Below are 19,363 nucleotides of genomic sequence, written 5' to 3'. Positions count from 1 at the left end.
GCTTATGATCCTAAACATAACCCTCAACCATACTCACAAGCCCCTCTTTACCAACCACCTTCCTATGACCCTCATCCACCATATGACTAATCACCCATACCCCATCCTTGTGACCATTATGTAAGAAAATCCATATCACTGCAAGAAAAATACCCATTCAGTCACACTTTTTTTAAGCTACATTTGAAAAGTGTAGCCTATTCTAGGAATAGGCTACGCTTTTCTCCATGTTTCCTTTTTGCAGGAGAATTGGAATCACATTTGTGGCATCACCTGAAAAGCGATGCCTTAGATATTATAAAGATCACTTATAAAGCGTAGCCTTAACTTAAGAGTTATGGGTTCACTTTTTACACCAAAGAAAACACTTTTAAAGTTTAGCCTATTTATCATATTTCAGGTGCATTTTAAAAGTGTTGCTTAATGTATTTCAAGTCAAATATGTCAACACTTAGTAAATTTTGTTCACATTTCACCAAATATACAAGCACGCGTACAGTAGACACTTAGGCAAATAATAGAAACAAAATAACATGGCCATAGACACTTAGGCAAATAAAAACAAAAATAACATGGCCATAGACACTTAGGCAAGTAAAAACAAAATAACATGGCCACTGAACTCACGATCCCTAGCTAGCTAATCACACTCCCTTCATCACCCCCAAATCAGAGAAGACCACTGACGGCGTCAACCCTCACGGCGTCACCGCTCACGGCGTCACCATCTCCACCACTCACTCATCTTCATCACTCACGTCTCACCACGCCGCCACTCGTCTTCATCACCGGTTCTCGTCGCTACGCGCTGACATCAGGAAGATCGACTGTGCGCTCGACTAAAAGCTTTTCTTTATTCGCTCACCGTCGTGAAGAAAGGTATGTATCACCTTCATTTGGTTTCTAAATCTGAGAGGGTAGGGTTCTGATTTTCGAGTTGCAATTTGGGGGTTTGGTACAAAATTCTTTGAATTCGTGAATTGATGAACATGCATGCTAATCTTGCGGCGCAGGAGAACTCAGAATTTACTGGTTTCATTCCGTTATTGCTGCGGCGCAGTAGAACTCGTGAATTTGGGATTGTTGCGGCGCAGGAGATCGAACTCGTGAATTTGGGATTGGGGTTTCATTCCGTTTACGCAGGTACTGTATAGTTCATAAGCCAACTTTCATTTCAATTCCTTGTTCATATACATTATCTTTCAGTATAACAGAGGAACAACTTCACATTGTTTTTACGATTTTAGTTCCTAAGTTCCTAACTGAATCTACATTATAATAATTCTTATAAGTCAGAATTTCAATTGGATCCCAATTTTTTTTAAGTATATAATATTTACTAATAAATGTAAACAAAATATTTATATTATTTGTTGTGTCATACCCTGTTGAACATGAAACGAATCTACCAGTGGATTTTGCCATTTTGATTATATCCGTTAGAAAAATTTTACTTTTGGTAAATGGTTTTTGATTGGTGAGCTGGTTCTGAATTTTGGATGATGTTGTAGTAACTATGAGTTTGGGTTGGGGAATTTTTTTTTGTTCTCTTCTTGCATACTTTTAATTTTTTTCCCCTTAAGTAGTCACACTACTATTAGTTGAGAAAATCATCCCTCCATCGAAGACCAACACTGGCATTCTCTTACCAGAGAAGACCACCAAGGTCTTAATTCATACCCATTTCTCCTTTACTTCTTTATCTCAATTATGTCTTTTATTTTTTGTCTCAAAATTTCTTAATGCAATTTCTTTTTGTTTCCACTTTCCGTTATGTGTAATTATTCTCAACAATCCCACTATGTTTTTTGTTTAGTTGATGCCCCTCGGGTACCGAACTTTTTCAGAGCATTGTTATTAATTATTATTATTCGATCCATGGTTATCTACACAAATGTGTTGAAACTTTTGCTTTTTTTCCCGTAATTTGCCATTGGAAATGTATTCCTCCTATTATTTTATTTTATTTTTTTATTGCACTTGTATTTATGTTTCTCTTATCACAACTTAATTGTTAGAGGGAGAAAAGTTAATGTTAGATTGATATGATAGGCTAAAGAAAAATACCAAACATTTTTGCACCCCAATTTGATGAAGAACGAATGATTGTAGGATCAATTTGTGGTCAAATGCTATAAATTAGTAGTAATCCATGAAAGAGTTCCCAAACTGTGAAATACACTTGTGAAAGTTGATTATATGTCTTAATTCTGGGTTTGATTCTCATAATTGTCTTTCGCTTGTTGCTTATCGTTCTCTACTCTTATAGAATTCTGCTCCACATTGATGAAACAAAAATGTTTTCCTAGTTCAAAAGTTTCCTGTGCAATCAGTGTTAGTGTTTCGTATTTTTAACACACAATTTCTTAGTATATTTTGTGTTGATTGCTTCTTGATCGAAGTACATTTCATGACTTGGCGATTGTCATTGAGGGAAAAATTGCTTCCCTGGTTCAAATTTTTTTTGTGTAATCAGTATTAGTGTTATGTTCTTAACACGGGTTTTCTTATTATTAAATACGTCCAATTTGTGTGGAACTCTTGCTTGATTGAAGTGCATTTGATGACTTGGTGACTTGCTTTAGGTGAACTCTGGAAAAGTTATCGCTGTTGGCCCCGGTCTTCGTGGAAAGGACGGGAACCTAAACCTTTTGGTTCAGTTATTATTGTCTATTATGAATGGATTTTGAGTGAAAAGCTTTGTTGTATATGATGATTGATGAAGAAGCTTCCCTTTCCATCCACAATTACTTGTTCTATTAGGAATACACAAGCTCAATTACATTCCAGCACTTCCTTTTTATTTTTCCCTCTGATTTCTCCAATTCAAATCAATTTGCACTTTTTAAAACTTGAATAATTAAAATCCTGTGTGTAGAGCAGTGTCAAAATTCGGAAATAGATTTTATATATAATAGATTTTGATAATAATTCATATCACTCACTGTCTCACTCTGCCCACCTCCATCTATTTTCATAACATTACTTTTATTTTTTAAAGTTAGAACTTCCAAGGTTATATTATATCACAGGCTCTGCTCCACAACAACTTCAAATCCGTGACTTATTGAGATTTATGATAATATTTTTATTCTTAATTATAAGTCGTTTAATAGTCAAACTGGTCCATGTGAAAAGATTTACGTTGTTCAATTCTGCATACTCCACATATAAAATAGTAATACTCCATTATATGTAGGACTGGCCAAAAATACATTGTTTTTAAAATAAAAAGGGCCTTAAGACAATAGTGAAATACATTTTCATTATTATTTTGCTGCTTGAAAAGGGATAATTGGAAAGGTATAAAAAAATTAAGGACCTGAATTACCAGATTCTTTTTCAGATTCTTTTCACTATTCTTTTCCAGATTCTTTTCACTATTTTCTAAATGTATTTCATTGTCTGCTGCTGCATGGATGACCCATGTGGTTTGCATGAATGGCTGCCAAGTTCATGGCTTACCAGTTACCAGGATAATATTTTGATTAGCTCATGACTTACCATTAAATCGTCTCACTTCTACTGACCTGAATTGAGTTCTGAGAAGCAAGATTACTTCCTTTTATTTTTAGTTACTCAGTTACTCATGCTTTGGATTTGAATTTTGGGCTGTTATCAGATTGCTTTTATTTTCCAAATAAGTTACCGACCTGAATTGAGTTTTTTTATTTTTTTTCCCTTACATTTTAATTATATCTGTTTAGAATTTATGAAAATAAATCAAGAGTAAATAATATCATAGTCTAATCTCTTAGTATTTTACTTGGTAACAAACAGATTGAAGTTTTTGGTTAAAGCTCCCAAGTGGATTTTGTCAAAACATTGATCGTGTCATGGCAAGGTACAATGCATATTTTTTTTACTTTATTATTATGCTATTAATTCATGTGTAGCTCCACTTTGATTGCTTTATTAGTTATGAAGTTGCAATTTAACTTATTATTTATGTACTATAAATTCTTTGTTTTCCTTAATTTGTTTTGCTTCAGCGAGTTTCTAGTAAAATGTTTAGAGAATTACTTCTAAAGATTAGGAACTATTTCCTAACCTAACTACAAGGCTATGAAGTCCGTTTCATAGCCCATGCCCCTTATATTTCATAACACCCTTCCTCCTCTACTCTTGTTATCTTCACTTTGCGACCCCTTATAAATTTTTCTCCAAAAAAATTTAATAATTATCGATTAGGTTTTGTGATATGCCGAAGGATTGGATAGATCTATCGAGGTATAGCGAAGAGTATATCAATGGTGTTATTAGTTTCTTAGAGTCTGCATACTCTGAGGGAGAACCGGACGGACAACAAATTCAATGTCCTTGTAAGAGGTGTTGTAACATTGAGTGGTATAGAAGAGATGTGGTATTTGACCATTTAGTAGCCGACGGATTTGTTAAGGGATATAGAACATTGATTAATCACGGGGAATGGACAATCCCGATGGTGGTTGATGATAACACGGATGATGAAGGTGCACGCGATGACATCGAAGGAATACTTAATGATGCATTTGGAGATCATGCTGAGGGTGTTACTGTAGGTCCAAATGAAGAGGCTAAAAAGTTTTATAATTTAATAGATGGGGCAAGTCAAGAGTTATACCCGGGCTGCAAGAAATTTTCTACATTATCTTTTACCATCCGCCTGTACTTGTTAAAGTGTTTGCACGGTTGGAGCAATGCCTCCTTCACTTCCCTTCTTGAGCTATTGAAAGAGGCAATGCCTGAAATTAACATAACTCCATCTTTCCATAAGACGAAGGCTATGATAAGAGATTTAGGTCTGGATTATAAAAAAATTGATGCTTGTCCTAATGATTGCCTCCTGTATAGGAAAGAACTAAAGGATGAAACACAATGTCGTGTATGTGGAACATCTCGATATACTGAAAATTCTAGTGATAATAGCGAGAACCAACCTCACAATAAAGGTCGTCCTATTCCTGTAAAGACTCTGAGATACTTTCCTATAATTCCAAGACTTCAGCGATTATTTATGTGCTCAAAAACGGCAGCTAGTCTGAGGTGGCATGATGAGGAGCGCGTTAAAGATGGGACGTTAAAGCATCCTACTGATGGACTGGCATGGAAGAACTTTGATGAAATAAATGAAGATTTTGCAAAAGAATCATGCAATATTAGACTAGGCTTGTCAAGTGATGGGTTCAACCCATTTCGTAGCATGAATATTTCATGGAGCACGTGGCCCGTAATCTTGATGGTATACAACTTGCCTCCGTGGATGTGCATGAAACCTGAATATTGTATGCTTTCTTTGCTTATTCCTGGGCCACAATCACCTGGCAAAGATATTGACGTGTATCTACAACCATTGATGGAAGACTTGAAGTTGTTGTGGGAAATAGGGGTGGAAACTTATGATGCATCAAAGAATGAGACCTTTCAAATGCGGGCAGCTCTTTTGTGGACAATTAATGATTTTCCTGTGTATGCTATGTTGTCTGGGTGGAGTACAAAGGGAAAATTGGCTTGCCCTTGTTGCAACAAAAATACCTCTTCTCTACAACTAAAACATAGTCGGAAGACAGTTTATATGGACCATCGTGTCTTTTTACCCATGGATCATCCATGGAGAACCAATACAAGGTCTTTTAATGGGAAGCAAGAATTAAGACCCCCTCCACCTGTTATAGAAGGAACGGATATTTTTGAGATGCTACAAAATGTTGAGAATGTTTTCGGGAAGAAGCAAAGTACATCAAATAGTTTCCCATGGAATTGGAAAAAAAGATCAATTTTCTTTGAATTGCCTTACTGGCACAAGAACCTGCTGCGTCACAACTTAGATGTCATGCACATAGAGAAGAACATACTTGACAGTATTATTGGAACTCTTTTGGATATCCCAGGCAAGACAAAGGATCATCTGAATGCTTGATATGACTTAAAAGATTTGGGGATCTGGAAAAATCTTCAACCAAAGGAGGTGAATAATGGCAAGAGAACAAAGTTGGCAAAGGCATGCTTTTCTATGACTGCTGCAGAGAAGTCAATTTTTTGTGGTGTTTTGAAGACAACAAAGCTACCTGATGGTAGTGCTTCGAATATATCACGGTGTGTACATCTAGCAGAAAAAAAAATTTCTGGGTATAAGACCCACGATGCTCATTTTTTGCTACACTACTTACTACCAATACCGATTAAAAGTATTCTTCCTGATCACGTGGCCATTCCATTGATTCGACTAAGTTCCTTTTTTCGTCGCATATGCAAAAAGTTAATCACACTGGAAGAGATAGATCGACTGGAGTTAGAGATTGTGGAAACATTATGCCACCTTGAGAGGATCTTTCCCCCTAGTTTTTTTGACATAATGGTTCATCTTCCTATTCATTTAGCAAACGAGGTGAGATTGGGTGGTCCGGTGCAGTTTCGTTGGATGTATCCTCTAGAAAGGAACATGTGTACATTAAAGTCGTATGTACGCAACAAAAGTCGCCCCGAAGGTTCTATTGCAGAGGCATATCTGGCTGAAGAGTGCTTAACTTTCTGCTCAAGATACTTGCATGGAGGTGTGCGAACAAGACTTAATAAGCGACCTCAGAATGATGATGATCCTAATGACGACGAAGTTTTGCCTTCAAAGTTGTTTTCTAACAAAGGTCGTTCGTTAGGCATGGGAAATGGAGAACCAATTAATCTCGATGACATATCAAGTGCTCAAGCCCATGTATATGTATTATACAATTGTGAAGAAGTCGCAGATTATGTTAGGTAACTTAATATAACTTATGTTTATTCACTAAATCAAGTGCATTTAGATTTTTTCCGATCAAACATAACTATTATTAACTACAGAGAGCATGAGGATGAGGTTAACAATCAACGGGGAACAAAATGGAGAAAAGCAAAAGTTCACAGTAGAACCTTCTCGCAGTGGTTTGAAACTCGAGCGAGGGATCCATATGTGCTTGTTTGGCTAAAAGAATTATCTCGAGGTCCAAGCTCTGTTGCAAGAAGATTTTCTGGTTATATAATTAATGGATATAGGTTTCACACTGTGGAGCGTGAGGCAAGGAGAAAAACACAAAATAGTGGTGTCACATTAACTGCTTTAACTTCAAGCTTTGCAAGTGCTAAAGATAAAAGTCCAATTCAAGACACTGTAGCTTATTATGGCAGGTTATTTGAGATAGTAGAGTTAGATTATTTTGGGCGTTTTAAGGTTGTATTGTTTCGGTGTGAGTGGTATGATGCTGGGAGAGACAAGTATGGTCTTACATTTGTTCACTTCAATAAGAAATGCTACCAGAATGAACCTTTCATACTAGCATCTCAAGCACATCAGTGTTTTTATGTGCAAGATCCATATGAACATAACAAACATTATGTTATGGAAACTATCCCAAGAGACTTATTTAAAACAAATGACAAATCTGAGTCTGAGGCCAGTCAAACCTTCTATAGTGAACAACACGAGCATATAACAAGTCCTGCCATACCAGCTGATGATGGTGAACTTATTCTGGAGAGGAATGATCTACGACCTACAGTTATTGAAACGGTTCCCCAAGTGACTTCTGCCCAAGAATATGAGGCAGATTTCATTGGAGATTCCGATTCTGATGGGTCAGCCTAAGCAATTTGTTGCTTAATATGTACATATGTATAACTAAGTTTTCTTCACCTTTTTATTTGTAAGTCATATTTTTGTTTTAATTTCTCATTTTGTTAGTGTTTCTTATAGGATATGTCACTTTATTGCTTATATTAACTCGAGTTAACTAATTTATTTGTGTAGGAATAAAGAATTTATTGATCTTAAAGCAACATCAAGTAAGAATCTGCTTCGACAATTTGAGGCCAAGAGACAAAGGATTGTAAATGAACGCAAGCAATATGTGATGCAAGGTGCAGCACGTAATGACAAGGAGGAAACTATGCCAAGGTTGGATGTAGTCGAAAGTCAAAAAGAGTTGAGTGCAACCAAAGGAGTGAAGAAGTGTACGTCAAAGAAGCTGGATTTTACTCATTTACAAAGCACACTCAACACAATCAACAAAAGGATGAATTTCACGCCAGAAACCTTGGAAGTACAGCCAAGCATTCCTACGTAACAGCCAGAAAATAAAAAAAGAAAGAATCACTTGACTGTGGCTATGGCTGAGAAAAAGAAGCATGAAGTACAACATGAACCGTTAACACAAGGCTTGAACAATTCTAAGCTTACAAAGGTGGGTGCAGATGAACTTAAAAGGAAGCTCGATGCAATTCGTAATATGAATAATAGCATGCCAACAACTGTAAGCCAAGATCGGAGTTGTGCAAATTCTACTCAGCCCACAATCAACCAAAGGCAGCAGCAGATTATTCAAGTCACACATGGTAGAACTCAAAAAAGGCAACATGACACTACTTTGCTGAGTTCAAACACTACCCCACAAGCTGAAGATTTAATGTCGGAGCAAGATGGATCAAGAAAGGAAAAGAGCAAGCCAAGGGTAAGGGCTACAACTATTGATGAATTTTTAAAAGAAAATGGGATAGATGTAGAAATTGACGGACTAAGCTCTGAACTAAGTGATGATGTGGGAGATAGCTTTCCACTTGATGAAAATTATTATTCACATGTGATGGAGGACATTGATGATGATGGAGGTAATTTATTTCTATCATTTTTTATATTTTTTTTGTAAATCATAATGCTTAATTTTTCAATTGGCATCACTAATTGCTCCCTAATTTTCCCCCTACTGCATGAAACTAGGAGAGCCAAAGAAGAAGAAAACCCGGGGAAAAACAACTTGCAAAGAGATTTATGCAAGAACTATGGAACAGCGGGAAGAAGTTATTTTTGATATTGGACAGCCAGTAGGACCAACCAATTAAAGTGTGTCTAATTTAAATAGTTTTGTAGGCACAATTAGTAGAAATAAAAGATTTGTGAGTCTTTTGTACAATAGCTGGCATGCTGTAACTCCTAAAGCTAAGAAATTCATGTGGAACTATGTTAATGTAAGACTCTTCTATTATTATTAAATGTCGATTATTTTAAATATAGGAAGGTGCGTATAACACTGTTGATATCATGCAGACCAAGTTTATCCTCCCAGACAGTGGAGAAAAGTGGGTGATCCAAGCAATTCGGGATGCTTGGAAGCGGTTCAAGGGAAAGATTAAGCAGAAGCACTTTGTTCCCTTTGATACCATCGAAGATATGGTGAAAAATCGACCGACACAAGTTCCAGAAAGTCAATTCATAAAATTGATCTATTATTGGAGTCATCCTACAATCCAGGTAAAATAGTTGGTACTTTAATTGCAAATATATTATTGTTTGTTAAGACATAAGCAAAATAATGAAATTTCAATTGATAATGTTGGAATCTGTCCTCTTTCATGCTGTACAAACACATATCCATTCTGATGTAGGTTCTTGAACTGAATTGAATTTTTTTAGGATATATTGCTGCCAGTTCCATTCTGAACTTCTGAATTTCTGTATTTACAATTCTATTTTTGGCTACTTTATTTGCTGTAATTTTAAGTTGCTGCAATTCTATTTTCTATAGTTCTGTTTTGTGCAATTTTGTTTTCTGCAATTCTATTCTGTGCAATTATACCTGCTACTATTCTGGTTGCTGTAATTTTGTTTGCCGAAGCAAAATTTAATTATATTGTTCTCTGTTTCTATATGCTAACCTTTTATTCAATTATAGTCAATAAGTGAAAAAAATAAGAAACATAAAGAACAGCAAAAGTTTCCACATCGCATGGGGCCAATCAATTTTGGAAGAGTACGAGTGGCTCTGGTATACTTATTTCATATTTGTGATGGGATTTGTTTAGTTAATTTTAGTTATGTTGTTATAGACTTACTTATTTAAGGCTTTATTTTATAGCGTGCGACAAAGGAAACAAATGAGGAACCAAAAAGGTTTGAAATGTTCCTTGCTACTCGAACAAGTCGGAAAAGGAAGGAAGTTGATCAGGAAACATAAGATGCAATTGTATGAGAATTCATAGAATTACTAATGATTATAAATCATTAAGGCTTTATTTTATAGCGCGCGACAAAGGAAATAAATGAGGAACCAAAAAGGTTTGAAATGTTCCTTGCTACTCGAACAAGTCGGAAAAGGAAGGAAGTTGATCAGGAAACACAAGATGCAATTGTATGAGAATTCATTGAATTACTAATGATTATAAATCAAATTTAGGATATGGTAACTAATTCTATGTCAAATGTTTCTTTTAATTAGGATGAATTCCAAAACCGGCAAGCTGCTGGTGAAACAGATGAGGAAGCTTTTAAGTCTTTATTTGGAAAAGAACAACCAGGTCGGGTTAGGTGCTATGGAAGATCTATTACACGACGTGACTTAAAAAAGCATGCAGAAATTTCAGAACTCAAGCAACAACACCAGGAGGAAGTCACATCTTTGAAGGCTGAACTTGGAGACATGAAGGCCAAACAGCAGCACCAAGAGGCTGACCTTCATGGATTGCGAAACATGATTAAGTTACTAGTTCAGCGATCTGAACCTGGAATGAGGCTGGAAGAAATTGAAGCTTTGTTACAAGATGCCCAACACTCTCCAATTGATGCAAATAGCGCTCATGGATCAACACATATTCCAAACATAAATATGGTATGACCAGTTTTTTCTTATTCTCTAATATTTGTTTATATATTGTTAATTAGGCTACGCTTTTCAGCACTAATGGTTACCATAATTCTAAAGAATAGGCTACACTTTTCAGAGCTACTGCATCACTTTATAAATGTAGCAAATAGTATACCTATAGCTACTCTATATAAGTGTAGCCTTTTGTCCCTCATTTTTTTTTTAAAATTTCTGTTTATATATATATAAACAGAAATTTTAAAAAAAAAATGAGGGACAAAAGGCTACACTTATATAGAGTAGCTATAGGTATACTATTTGCTACATTTATAAAGTGATGCAGTAGCTCTGAAAAGTGTAGCCTATTCTTTAGAATTATGGTAACCATTAGTGCTGAAAAGCGTAGCCTTAGATCCTGAACAGCATCACTTAAAAAACGTACCCTATTCTCAAAGGCGAGAAGCGTAGCCTTTGCTACAGAAAAGCGTAGCCTTTGAGAATGGGCAACACTAGTATAGGCATCGCCTACAAAAGTGTCTCCGAAGTCTAAAAAGCGTAGCCTTTTCCTAAGGCATCATTTTTTTTTGTTTTGGCTACACTTTTCAAGTGTACTTGAATGGGTGTTTTTCTTGTAGTGATAGAGCCACCACAATTCCAACATCAATACTCCCAAGAACCATATATTTCATATACACCACCTCCATATTTCCACCAAGAAGAACCACCTTTCTATTATGAACCTTTCCTCCAAAATGATGAACCTTCCTATCCACCCCAATCTCCAATGGATGATTATCTCACTTTGCTACGTCAAGGGCAAGAAGAAATGCAAAGCGAGGTACTAGGATTCACGGCTGCCTTGGACAAGGTGGTAAATCGATTAGCCTCCCAATGCTTGAGCACTCAAGGAACTCCCATAGCCACATGTGGAGAATTAATTGAAGAGCATAGTATGAAGGAGAGATTAGAAACTCCGGTGGAGAATAAGGAGTGGGATTTTGTATTGGAACAACTGGAGGAAGCTATGATTGTTGAAGAAAGGGAAGAAGTGGTTGAAGACTTGGGAGATGCAGAACCTCCATGCGAATTTAAAGTCATAGAAAACCCCTCCGAGAAGATTGAATTTGATGTTAAGGAGGAGAGTGCACAACCTCCAAAATAATTATTGAATGAAGACTTGGAAGGAATGAAGCAAGAATTGAGTTCCCTTGGTGATGAAGATCATGCATCAAACCGTCTTGGTGATGAATCCTTTGAACTTGTAGAACCTTCTCCCGGTGAGATAGAAAGTAATATAGAGGTAGACTTCTCTCATCCTCCCAAGTATGATTTGAGTGATGGAGAAGAGAAAGATGAAATTGATGAACAAAGGATTGAATTTGAAGAAGTTTGTAAGGAGATGGAAGTAACCAAGGAAGAACACAAGGGAGTGGAGCTTGTAAGGCCGTTGGAAGTATTTCTCCCCAAGCCATCACCATCCATTCTTTCATTCAAGTGGGTAAATCTCTCATCTCTAAGCTTTATGATTCCACTTGAATATGGTTTGCTTGAGACGGATGGCCAACTTAGAGCTCTTTGTGGCTTTAAGTGCAAAAGGGAGTTGGTTAGTGGTTGATATTGTAAATCAAAGTCCATGATGGTCACATGTTCAAGGCTTAATAGAAAGGGTTGGTGTAGAACTAGATTGCTTGGGTCTAGGATGATGTTTGGTTGCTTGATTGAGAATTCATCTTGCTCACCACCCGGGTGGATTAATGATAATCAACTTGAAGACGGGTGTAGAAACAAGATACGGGATCCGGGAGTACATGTGGATCACTTTTGGGAACCCTTAGCTTGTGAAGAACTCCATCAAATCTTGGAGATATTAATTTTAAAGAATTGAGCTTATTGGAAGTCCAAGCATTGGTGGATGTTCAAGGATGGTTTCAAGCACAAGCCACCTTGACGAGGAGCTCCCCATAAGTCCAACTTAAGGAAAATAAATAAAAGTGCTAGGTGGGAGACACCCCACCATGGTAAAATCTTTTCATTTTTTCTTTTGTAAATATTGGTAATTAGTTTAATTTCATGTTTTGATTAGTTAGTTGAGTATAGATGGTAGTATAGTGTGTTAAATAAGGTTTTATGGTATTTTGGTAGCTATTTGGAGGTTTGGAATGCTTGGTTTGGTGCAAGAACTTGAAAAATTTTGAAAAAACAAAGCACCAATCTACGCGTACGCATGCCCCACGCGTACACGTGACCCAAGTTTTTTCGACCATTGATGGGTGGAAATCAAATTCCACACCAAAACTCACTGGCAAGTGTATCGGGTCGCATCAAGTAGTAATTACTCACATGAGTAAGGTCGATCCCACAGAGATTGATGGATTGAGCAATTTTAGTTAGGTGACGAATTTAGTTAAGTAAATAATTGATGATTTGGGAGAAGTTTGAATTACAGAAGCTAAATTGCAGGAAATTAAAGGGAGAGGGGAAATTGACAGAAAAATAAAGTGCAGAAGAGTAAATTGCATGAAACTTAAAGTGTAAGAAAGAAAAAGAGCTGAAACTTAAAATGCAAGTAATGTAAATGACTGAAACTTAGATTGCAAGAAATGTAAATGGCAGAAGCTTAAAGTGCAAGAAATCTAAATTACTGAATCTAAATTGCTGAGGAATGTAAATTGCTTGAATAGTAAAAAAGGATTTAGGTGCTGGGACTTGGAATTGAACAAGAAATAGCAAACTAAAGTAAATCAGAAAGATCTGAGATGTAAGACTTCAGATCTGGATCTCAGTAGCAAGAATAGAAATGAAAAATTGCTCAAGAAACAAAACAGCAAGAAAACTTGATTCAATTATGAAATCCTAAAGAGAAATTGAAGATCAAAGAAGAACGATGAGATTAGAAAGCAGATTTAAATCTCAATTACTCTCTTGATCAACCAGAAAATAAATTGCAGAAGAAGATGAAATTTAAAACAGAAGAAAAGATTTAAATTCAATCCTTAGATCAATTGAAAAGAAAAGCAAGAGATAATTCTCAGAATTTGAATCAATGGAGCTCTTCAATCTCTATTCAAAAACAGAAAGTAGAAGTTACAGAAGAAAGAAAATGAAAACAGAAAAAAAAACTCAATCCAATTCCCCCAAATGAAAATTCAAAAGTAAAAACTAAAAACTGAGCTAAGAGTCCCCAGGTAAAAGTCCTCTACAAATCAAATTAACTCCTATTTATACACTTTCTATTTTTGATTTTTAGAATTTGGAGTGGGCTTTTCAAATTGGTGAAGATGTGGATCCAAGATGGCATTTGATTGAAAATGGTCCATGGGTCCTAGCTCCAGTGGAGCGCTCCGTTAAGTAAGAAAACGTAGCGCTCACTTAGCTCCTTCTCATGCTTCCCTTGCGCCAATTTCCTCAGCGCTCATGGTGCTCAGTTAGGTGATGCAACGTAGCGCCCCTTGCTTGCCTTGGTCTCCCTCTTCAAGCCTTGGCTATTTCATTTTTGTAGCAATTTCCTTGTAGTAGCGCTCAGTGAGAACCTTTGAACGTAGCGCTTCCTTGTGTGCATGGTTCCCCTTTCGAACCTTGGCTGCCCCATTTTGGAAGTGTCGCTCCTTGCTTTTCTTTGTGCCAAGCCCGAAAACGTTGAAAGAGTTACCGTAGCGCTCCATTCTTTGAGCGCTTTGCCTTGCTAATTGAGCGCTCCGTTTGGTGTATTAAGTGCTATAATTGAGTGCTTTGCTCTTCGACCCCTTGTCACTTGCGTTCAATTTGTGAATGCTCTGCTCAATGAGTGAGTGCTTTGCTTGGCCTTGTTTCTTGAGTGCTACGCTTTTATGGCAATGGCCACGCTTTGGTTGAGCACGCTTTCATGGTTCTTTCTTTTCTTCTCCTACAAGCAACCAAATAAACGTATCACAGTATCACCAAATTCACAAGGTTTCTATATCCTTCATAAAATCAACTAATTCTAGCTTAAATCTTATGATTTTGTGTTAATTAAATATTGGTTGATTGATTTAACATAACCATGAAAATTCACTCCAAATCACTTGCTTATAGTGCAAGAAAGTGCATAAAACCTAATGAAACAAGTAGAAAATGCTTGAAAAGCTAGCATAAGATGACTTGTCATCAACCATCCGCGCGCACGCGTTACCCACACGTACGCGTGGATCCCAAAATTCTACCTCCCAGCCAAAAACCCGAGAGTTGCGCCTGCAGTGTGCTAGACTTGCGCCTTTAGTACAAGCTAACCCACGCGTACGCGTCACCCCACGCGTACGCGTCGCTCCCATTTCACCACCCCACGCGCACGCGTCACCCGACGCCTATGCGTGGATCACCGTGTTTCAACACTCCTCTTTTCTTCTCTCTTTTCCATTTCTTTCCTTCTTCTTTCTTCTTCTCTTTTCTTTCCACCCCTCACCCATCATCCAACACTACCAAACACCATTTAACACCATTTCTTTTAGTTATTTAGTTAATTAGTTGTTTAGTTAGTTTAATTCTCATTTTGTTTTCTCTTTTTCTTTGATAAGTGTTGGATTATTAATCTTGTTTACTGTTAATTGCTGTTGATTACTGATGAGATGTTAGTTTAACATAATTGTTGTTAATTTTCATTGTTGGATTCTCTTGTTGAGGTTACAATTCGCTACTCGATTTTGAAGTTTTCATGCTTAACTTTTGTGAATACCAAGTACATGAGAATTGCCCTCAAGCTTTCTAAATCTTTTGAATTGCATGATTTAGCCACCATGTGATTTGAACCCTTTTCTTTGATTAGGCAATTTCTTGATGGATGATGTTGTACATTTATTTTAATGCATTGTGTTTCTTGATCAAATGCATCCAATTGTTTTGGCTTGAATGCTTTCATGCTTCTTTATTTCTTGTTTGGTTGTTTTACCCCCCCAAGTTAAGAGCATCTCAAGCACACTAGAACGATTGAAGTACATGTTCTTCTTTGTGTAATTGTTACTTAGCTCTCTATGATGGTGTGTGTATTCTAAAAGGCACCTAATTTAGAATTTACACACCTATTTTTCATCAATGTCACACTAATTCCACTCACTCTATTCTAGTGATTTACCTCATTCCAACAATGTATGCTTCCTTGCTTTTGCACTTACTTTTCTTACTATCCTTCCTTCTAATTTCAGGATGAGTCATCTTAAGCAAAAATAAAAGCGGGAGAAAGAACACACAGCAATCGGTTGATCCACCAGCTAAAGGTGGCAATCCAGAGAGTCGTCGTACCCCCTTATTCATCTTTGGATGCACCGAGGACGGTGCAAACTTTTAAGTGTGGGGAGGTCGTCCGACCAGTCGACATTTTTGGGTGACAAATTTCTAATCCCAACACTTTTGCATTTCATTTTTTAGGTCTTTTAGGATTCTTAGTTGCATTTTCTTAGTTTGCATATATATACATAATAAGCTTAGTCAAAATAATGAGATTTTTTCAAGAATTTTATCTATAGGGTACCTCAATTGATTTGAGTAAAAATTTTTCATTGAACTTGCTTGAATTATATATATTGTGGAACATGTTTTGAGCTAAGAACACAAACTTGTGAGCTTTGAGCCTAATGGTGTGGTTACATCTTATAACCACTTATTTTCTTTCTTGTGTGTATTATTCTCTCTCTATGATTGTAATCTTTGATTTATTTGATTCTTTATGTCTATTATTTTGTGTATGAATTCATTTATATGATTGAGGCCATGATTTCATTTAGCTCACTTACCCAAATAGCCTACTTTTCATCAACCATTGTTAGCCAATTTTTGAGCTTATTTTAATCCCCTTTGTTCTTAATATTAGCACATTACAAGCCTTAAAGCGAAAAACAATAAATGTCCTTTATTTGGATCTTTGATTAGCTTAGGCTAGTAAGTGTGTATCATTCAAGTGTGGGAAAACTTGGGACATTGGTTGGGAAAAGGTGTGTGTTGTATTTTTATTGAAAATATTGGGAATTGGGTACATGCTCATGTGTTAATTAAATGTAAAATCATATGCATTGATACTTTTGTATATACTTTATTGCAAAAAGAAAAAAATGAGAAAATAAAAAAAAGAAAGAGAAAAATATATACATCAAAAGAAAAAAAATAGAAAAAGAAAGAAAAAGAAAAAGAAAAGAAATAAGAAGGGGACAAAATGCCCCAAAGTGAAGCTCAATAATAATCAAGGCATATGAGTTATGATCAAGAAAAGAATGCATGAGTATGTGAAAAAGTGAAAAATGGGTAGTTAGGTGTGTTTAGAATTGTATAGGTTGCTACATAGGTTAGGTGGAAAGTTTAAGTTAATCAAAGATTCAAATTTCAAGTCCACTAGCCATATGCATCCTACCTTGACCCTAGCCTCATTACAACCTATGAAAAGACCTCATGATATATGTATGCATGCATGGAATAATTGTTGATTGTTAGATGAAAAATAAATCTTAGAAAGCATGATTAGAGGAGAATTCAGTGGATCGACCCTATACACTTGAGTGATTAGAGCGGATACACGTCCGGTGAGGGTTCGATGCTCAATTACATGTGTTCACCTAGAACTAACACTTTTCTTGCGAGTTTATAAAATCTTTAATAGCTCAATTTAATTATAGTTTGGCTTAGTTGTTAATACCCTTAGCCCTTATGCTTATATTGGTTTTCTTGGGAAGTTTATTTATTTTGACCAAGTCATTGCGTTCATTTAGATAGTTGCATTTAGATAGATTACATTTATATAGTTTACATTGAATAAATGATAGTCCCCATTGTCTCTTTCTTGGTTAAGCATGAGGACATGCTTGGTTTAAGTGTGGGGAGATTTGGTGCACCACTATTTCGTGGTACATTTTGTGCTTAATTTAGGTGGATTTTATCCACTTTTCCCACATTTATTCAATGAAATAGCATGGTTTCATGACTTTCTCCTAATTTGTGCTTAAGTGTAAAAACATGCTTTTTAGGCCTTTAATATGCTAGTTTTGATTCACCTTTGATTCCACTAGATGCCTTGATGCGTTTGTTGAGTGATTTCAGGTTCAAAAGGCTAGGAATGGATCAAAGGAATGAAGAGAAAAGCATGCAAAGTGGAGAAATCATGGAAAATCAAGGATTTGGGATGCTTTCATCGATGCTCATACGTGGAACGACGTGCACGCGTGAATTTGAAGTCGCATGGCGACGCATACGCGTACATGACGCGTACACGTTGAAAGCAAAATTGTCAAGCGATGCGTACGCGGGATCCACGTGTATGCATCGATACTCGCGCGTGACTTCATTAAAGTGAAAACGCTAGGGGCAAATTCTGGGCTTCCCAAGCCCAAATCCAACTCAGTTTCTGAGCCTATTACATGCAGAAATCAAGAGGAGTTAAAGGGGGGAAGTCATAATTTAGTTTGGATGATGCTTTAGTTAGTTTCTAGTGAGAGAAGCTCTCTCTTCTCTCTAGAATTAGGTTAGATCTAGATTAGGATTTCATAAATCTAGGTTTAATTCATGCTTTGATTTACTTTCCTTCTTAATTTATTGTTCTCCTACCTTTGCTTTCTTAGATTAGTAATCTACTTCTTGTAATTCTCTACTTTTATGTTGATGCACTCTTAATTCCTCTATTTTCCTTTTAATGTAATTTTATGTTTGATGTTCTTTTATTGTTGAAAAGAGACTGAAGATTGATGGTTTAGAAGTTATAGTAAACTCTCCTTGCAAGTATAGTTACTAAACCAAGCAATCAACCTTTCTTACAAACGTTTTGGTTGTCACAAGTAACAAACCCCTAAATAAATTGATAACCGAAGTATTCAAACCTCGGGTCGTCTTCTCAAGGAACTGCAGGAAAGTATGTTCTTATTATTGGTTATGAAGATTGTATATTGGGATTTCGAAGGTGAGGAACAAGTAATTTAAATTGCAATTAAAGTAAGTAAAAGACTGTAATTTAAATAAATAACTGTAAAACACACTTTTGGCAAGGTATGAGAAATTAGAAGTCTTATCCTAGTTATCCTTATCAATAATGATGAAAATTGAATCTTAATTCCACTTAGTTAACCTTTGCTAGAGCAAGGGAAGGTCAAGTGACTAATTAGTTAGATTCTCAAATCCTAGTTAATCCCTAAGGAAAGATTGGGATTATTGAAGTTCAATTCAATTTGCAAAGATAACGATTATCAATCATGTTTGAGTTTGATAACTCCTGAGTTACTGATTTCTTAACCAAGACCAAAAGGGGAAAAGTAAATCTACTGGAATAAAAATGTCTTCAGATTGGGGATAAAAGTAACATAAATAAAAGAAAGCAATATTAAACTGAAATACCTCAAATAACATTAATTCAAAGAGTAATCTGTAACAGAAGAATTCATAATTAAATTGAGAACATAATAAAAAGGAATATTGAACCTGGTAAAGAGATAATCCGAAAAGCGAATAAAATCCTAAATCTAAATCCTAATCCTAAGGAGAGAGAAGAGAGAACCTCCCTCAAAGCTACATCTAATTCATGAATACTAACTAATTGGAGACTCTCCCTGAATGGATACATTCCCCCACTTCATAACCTCTGGTCTGTGCCTACTGGACTTGGATTTAGGCCAAAAAGGGCTTCAGAATTCGCTATGAGCATTTTCTGCAATTTCTGGTGCGTGGCCTCTGTCGCGTGTCTGCGTGGGTCACGCGGTCGCGTCATTGGGAGTTTTTCCTTGTCACGCGATCGCGTCAGTCATGCATCCGCGTTAATGTCTCTTCGCGCTGGCATGCGGCCGCATCGC

General features: G+C 36.3%; 2 protein-coding genes across 2 annotated transcripts; both read left to right on the top strand.

Moving 5' to 3' along the window:
* LOC110263745 lies at positions 4,202 to 5,899 on the top strand. Its single transcript, XM_021105514.1, has one exon. The coding sequence runs from the start codon at positions 4,202 to 4,204 to the stop codon at positions 5,897 to 5,899; it is 1,698 nt and encodes a 565-aa protein (XP_020961173.1).
* LOC107648346 lies at positions 9,045 to 10,627 on the top strand. Its single transcript, XM_016352248.2, has 4 exons — positions 9,045 to 9,259; positions 9,681 to 9,773; positions 10,029 to 10,136; positions 10,224 to 10,627. Exons 1-4 carry the CDS (start codon positions 9,050 to 9,052, stop codon positions 10,617 to 10,619), a joined length of 807 nt encoding a protein of 268 aa, XP_016207734.2. The 5' UTR covers positions 9,045 to 9,049; the 3' UTR covers positions 10,620 to 10,627.

This window comes from Arachis ipaensis, chromosome B06, assembly GCF_000816755.2.
Source record: "Arachis ipaensis cultivar K30076 chromosome B06, Araip1.1, whole genome shotgun sequence".
Classification (NCBI taxonomy): Eukaryota; Viridiplantae; Streptophyta; class Magnoliopsida; order Fabales; family Fabaceae; genus Arachis; species Arachis ipaensis.
This window is presented reverse-complemented; position numbering and strand designations above follow the sequence as displayed.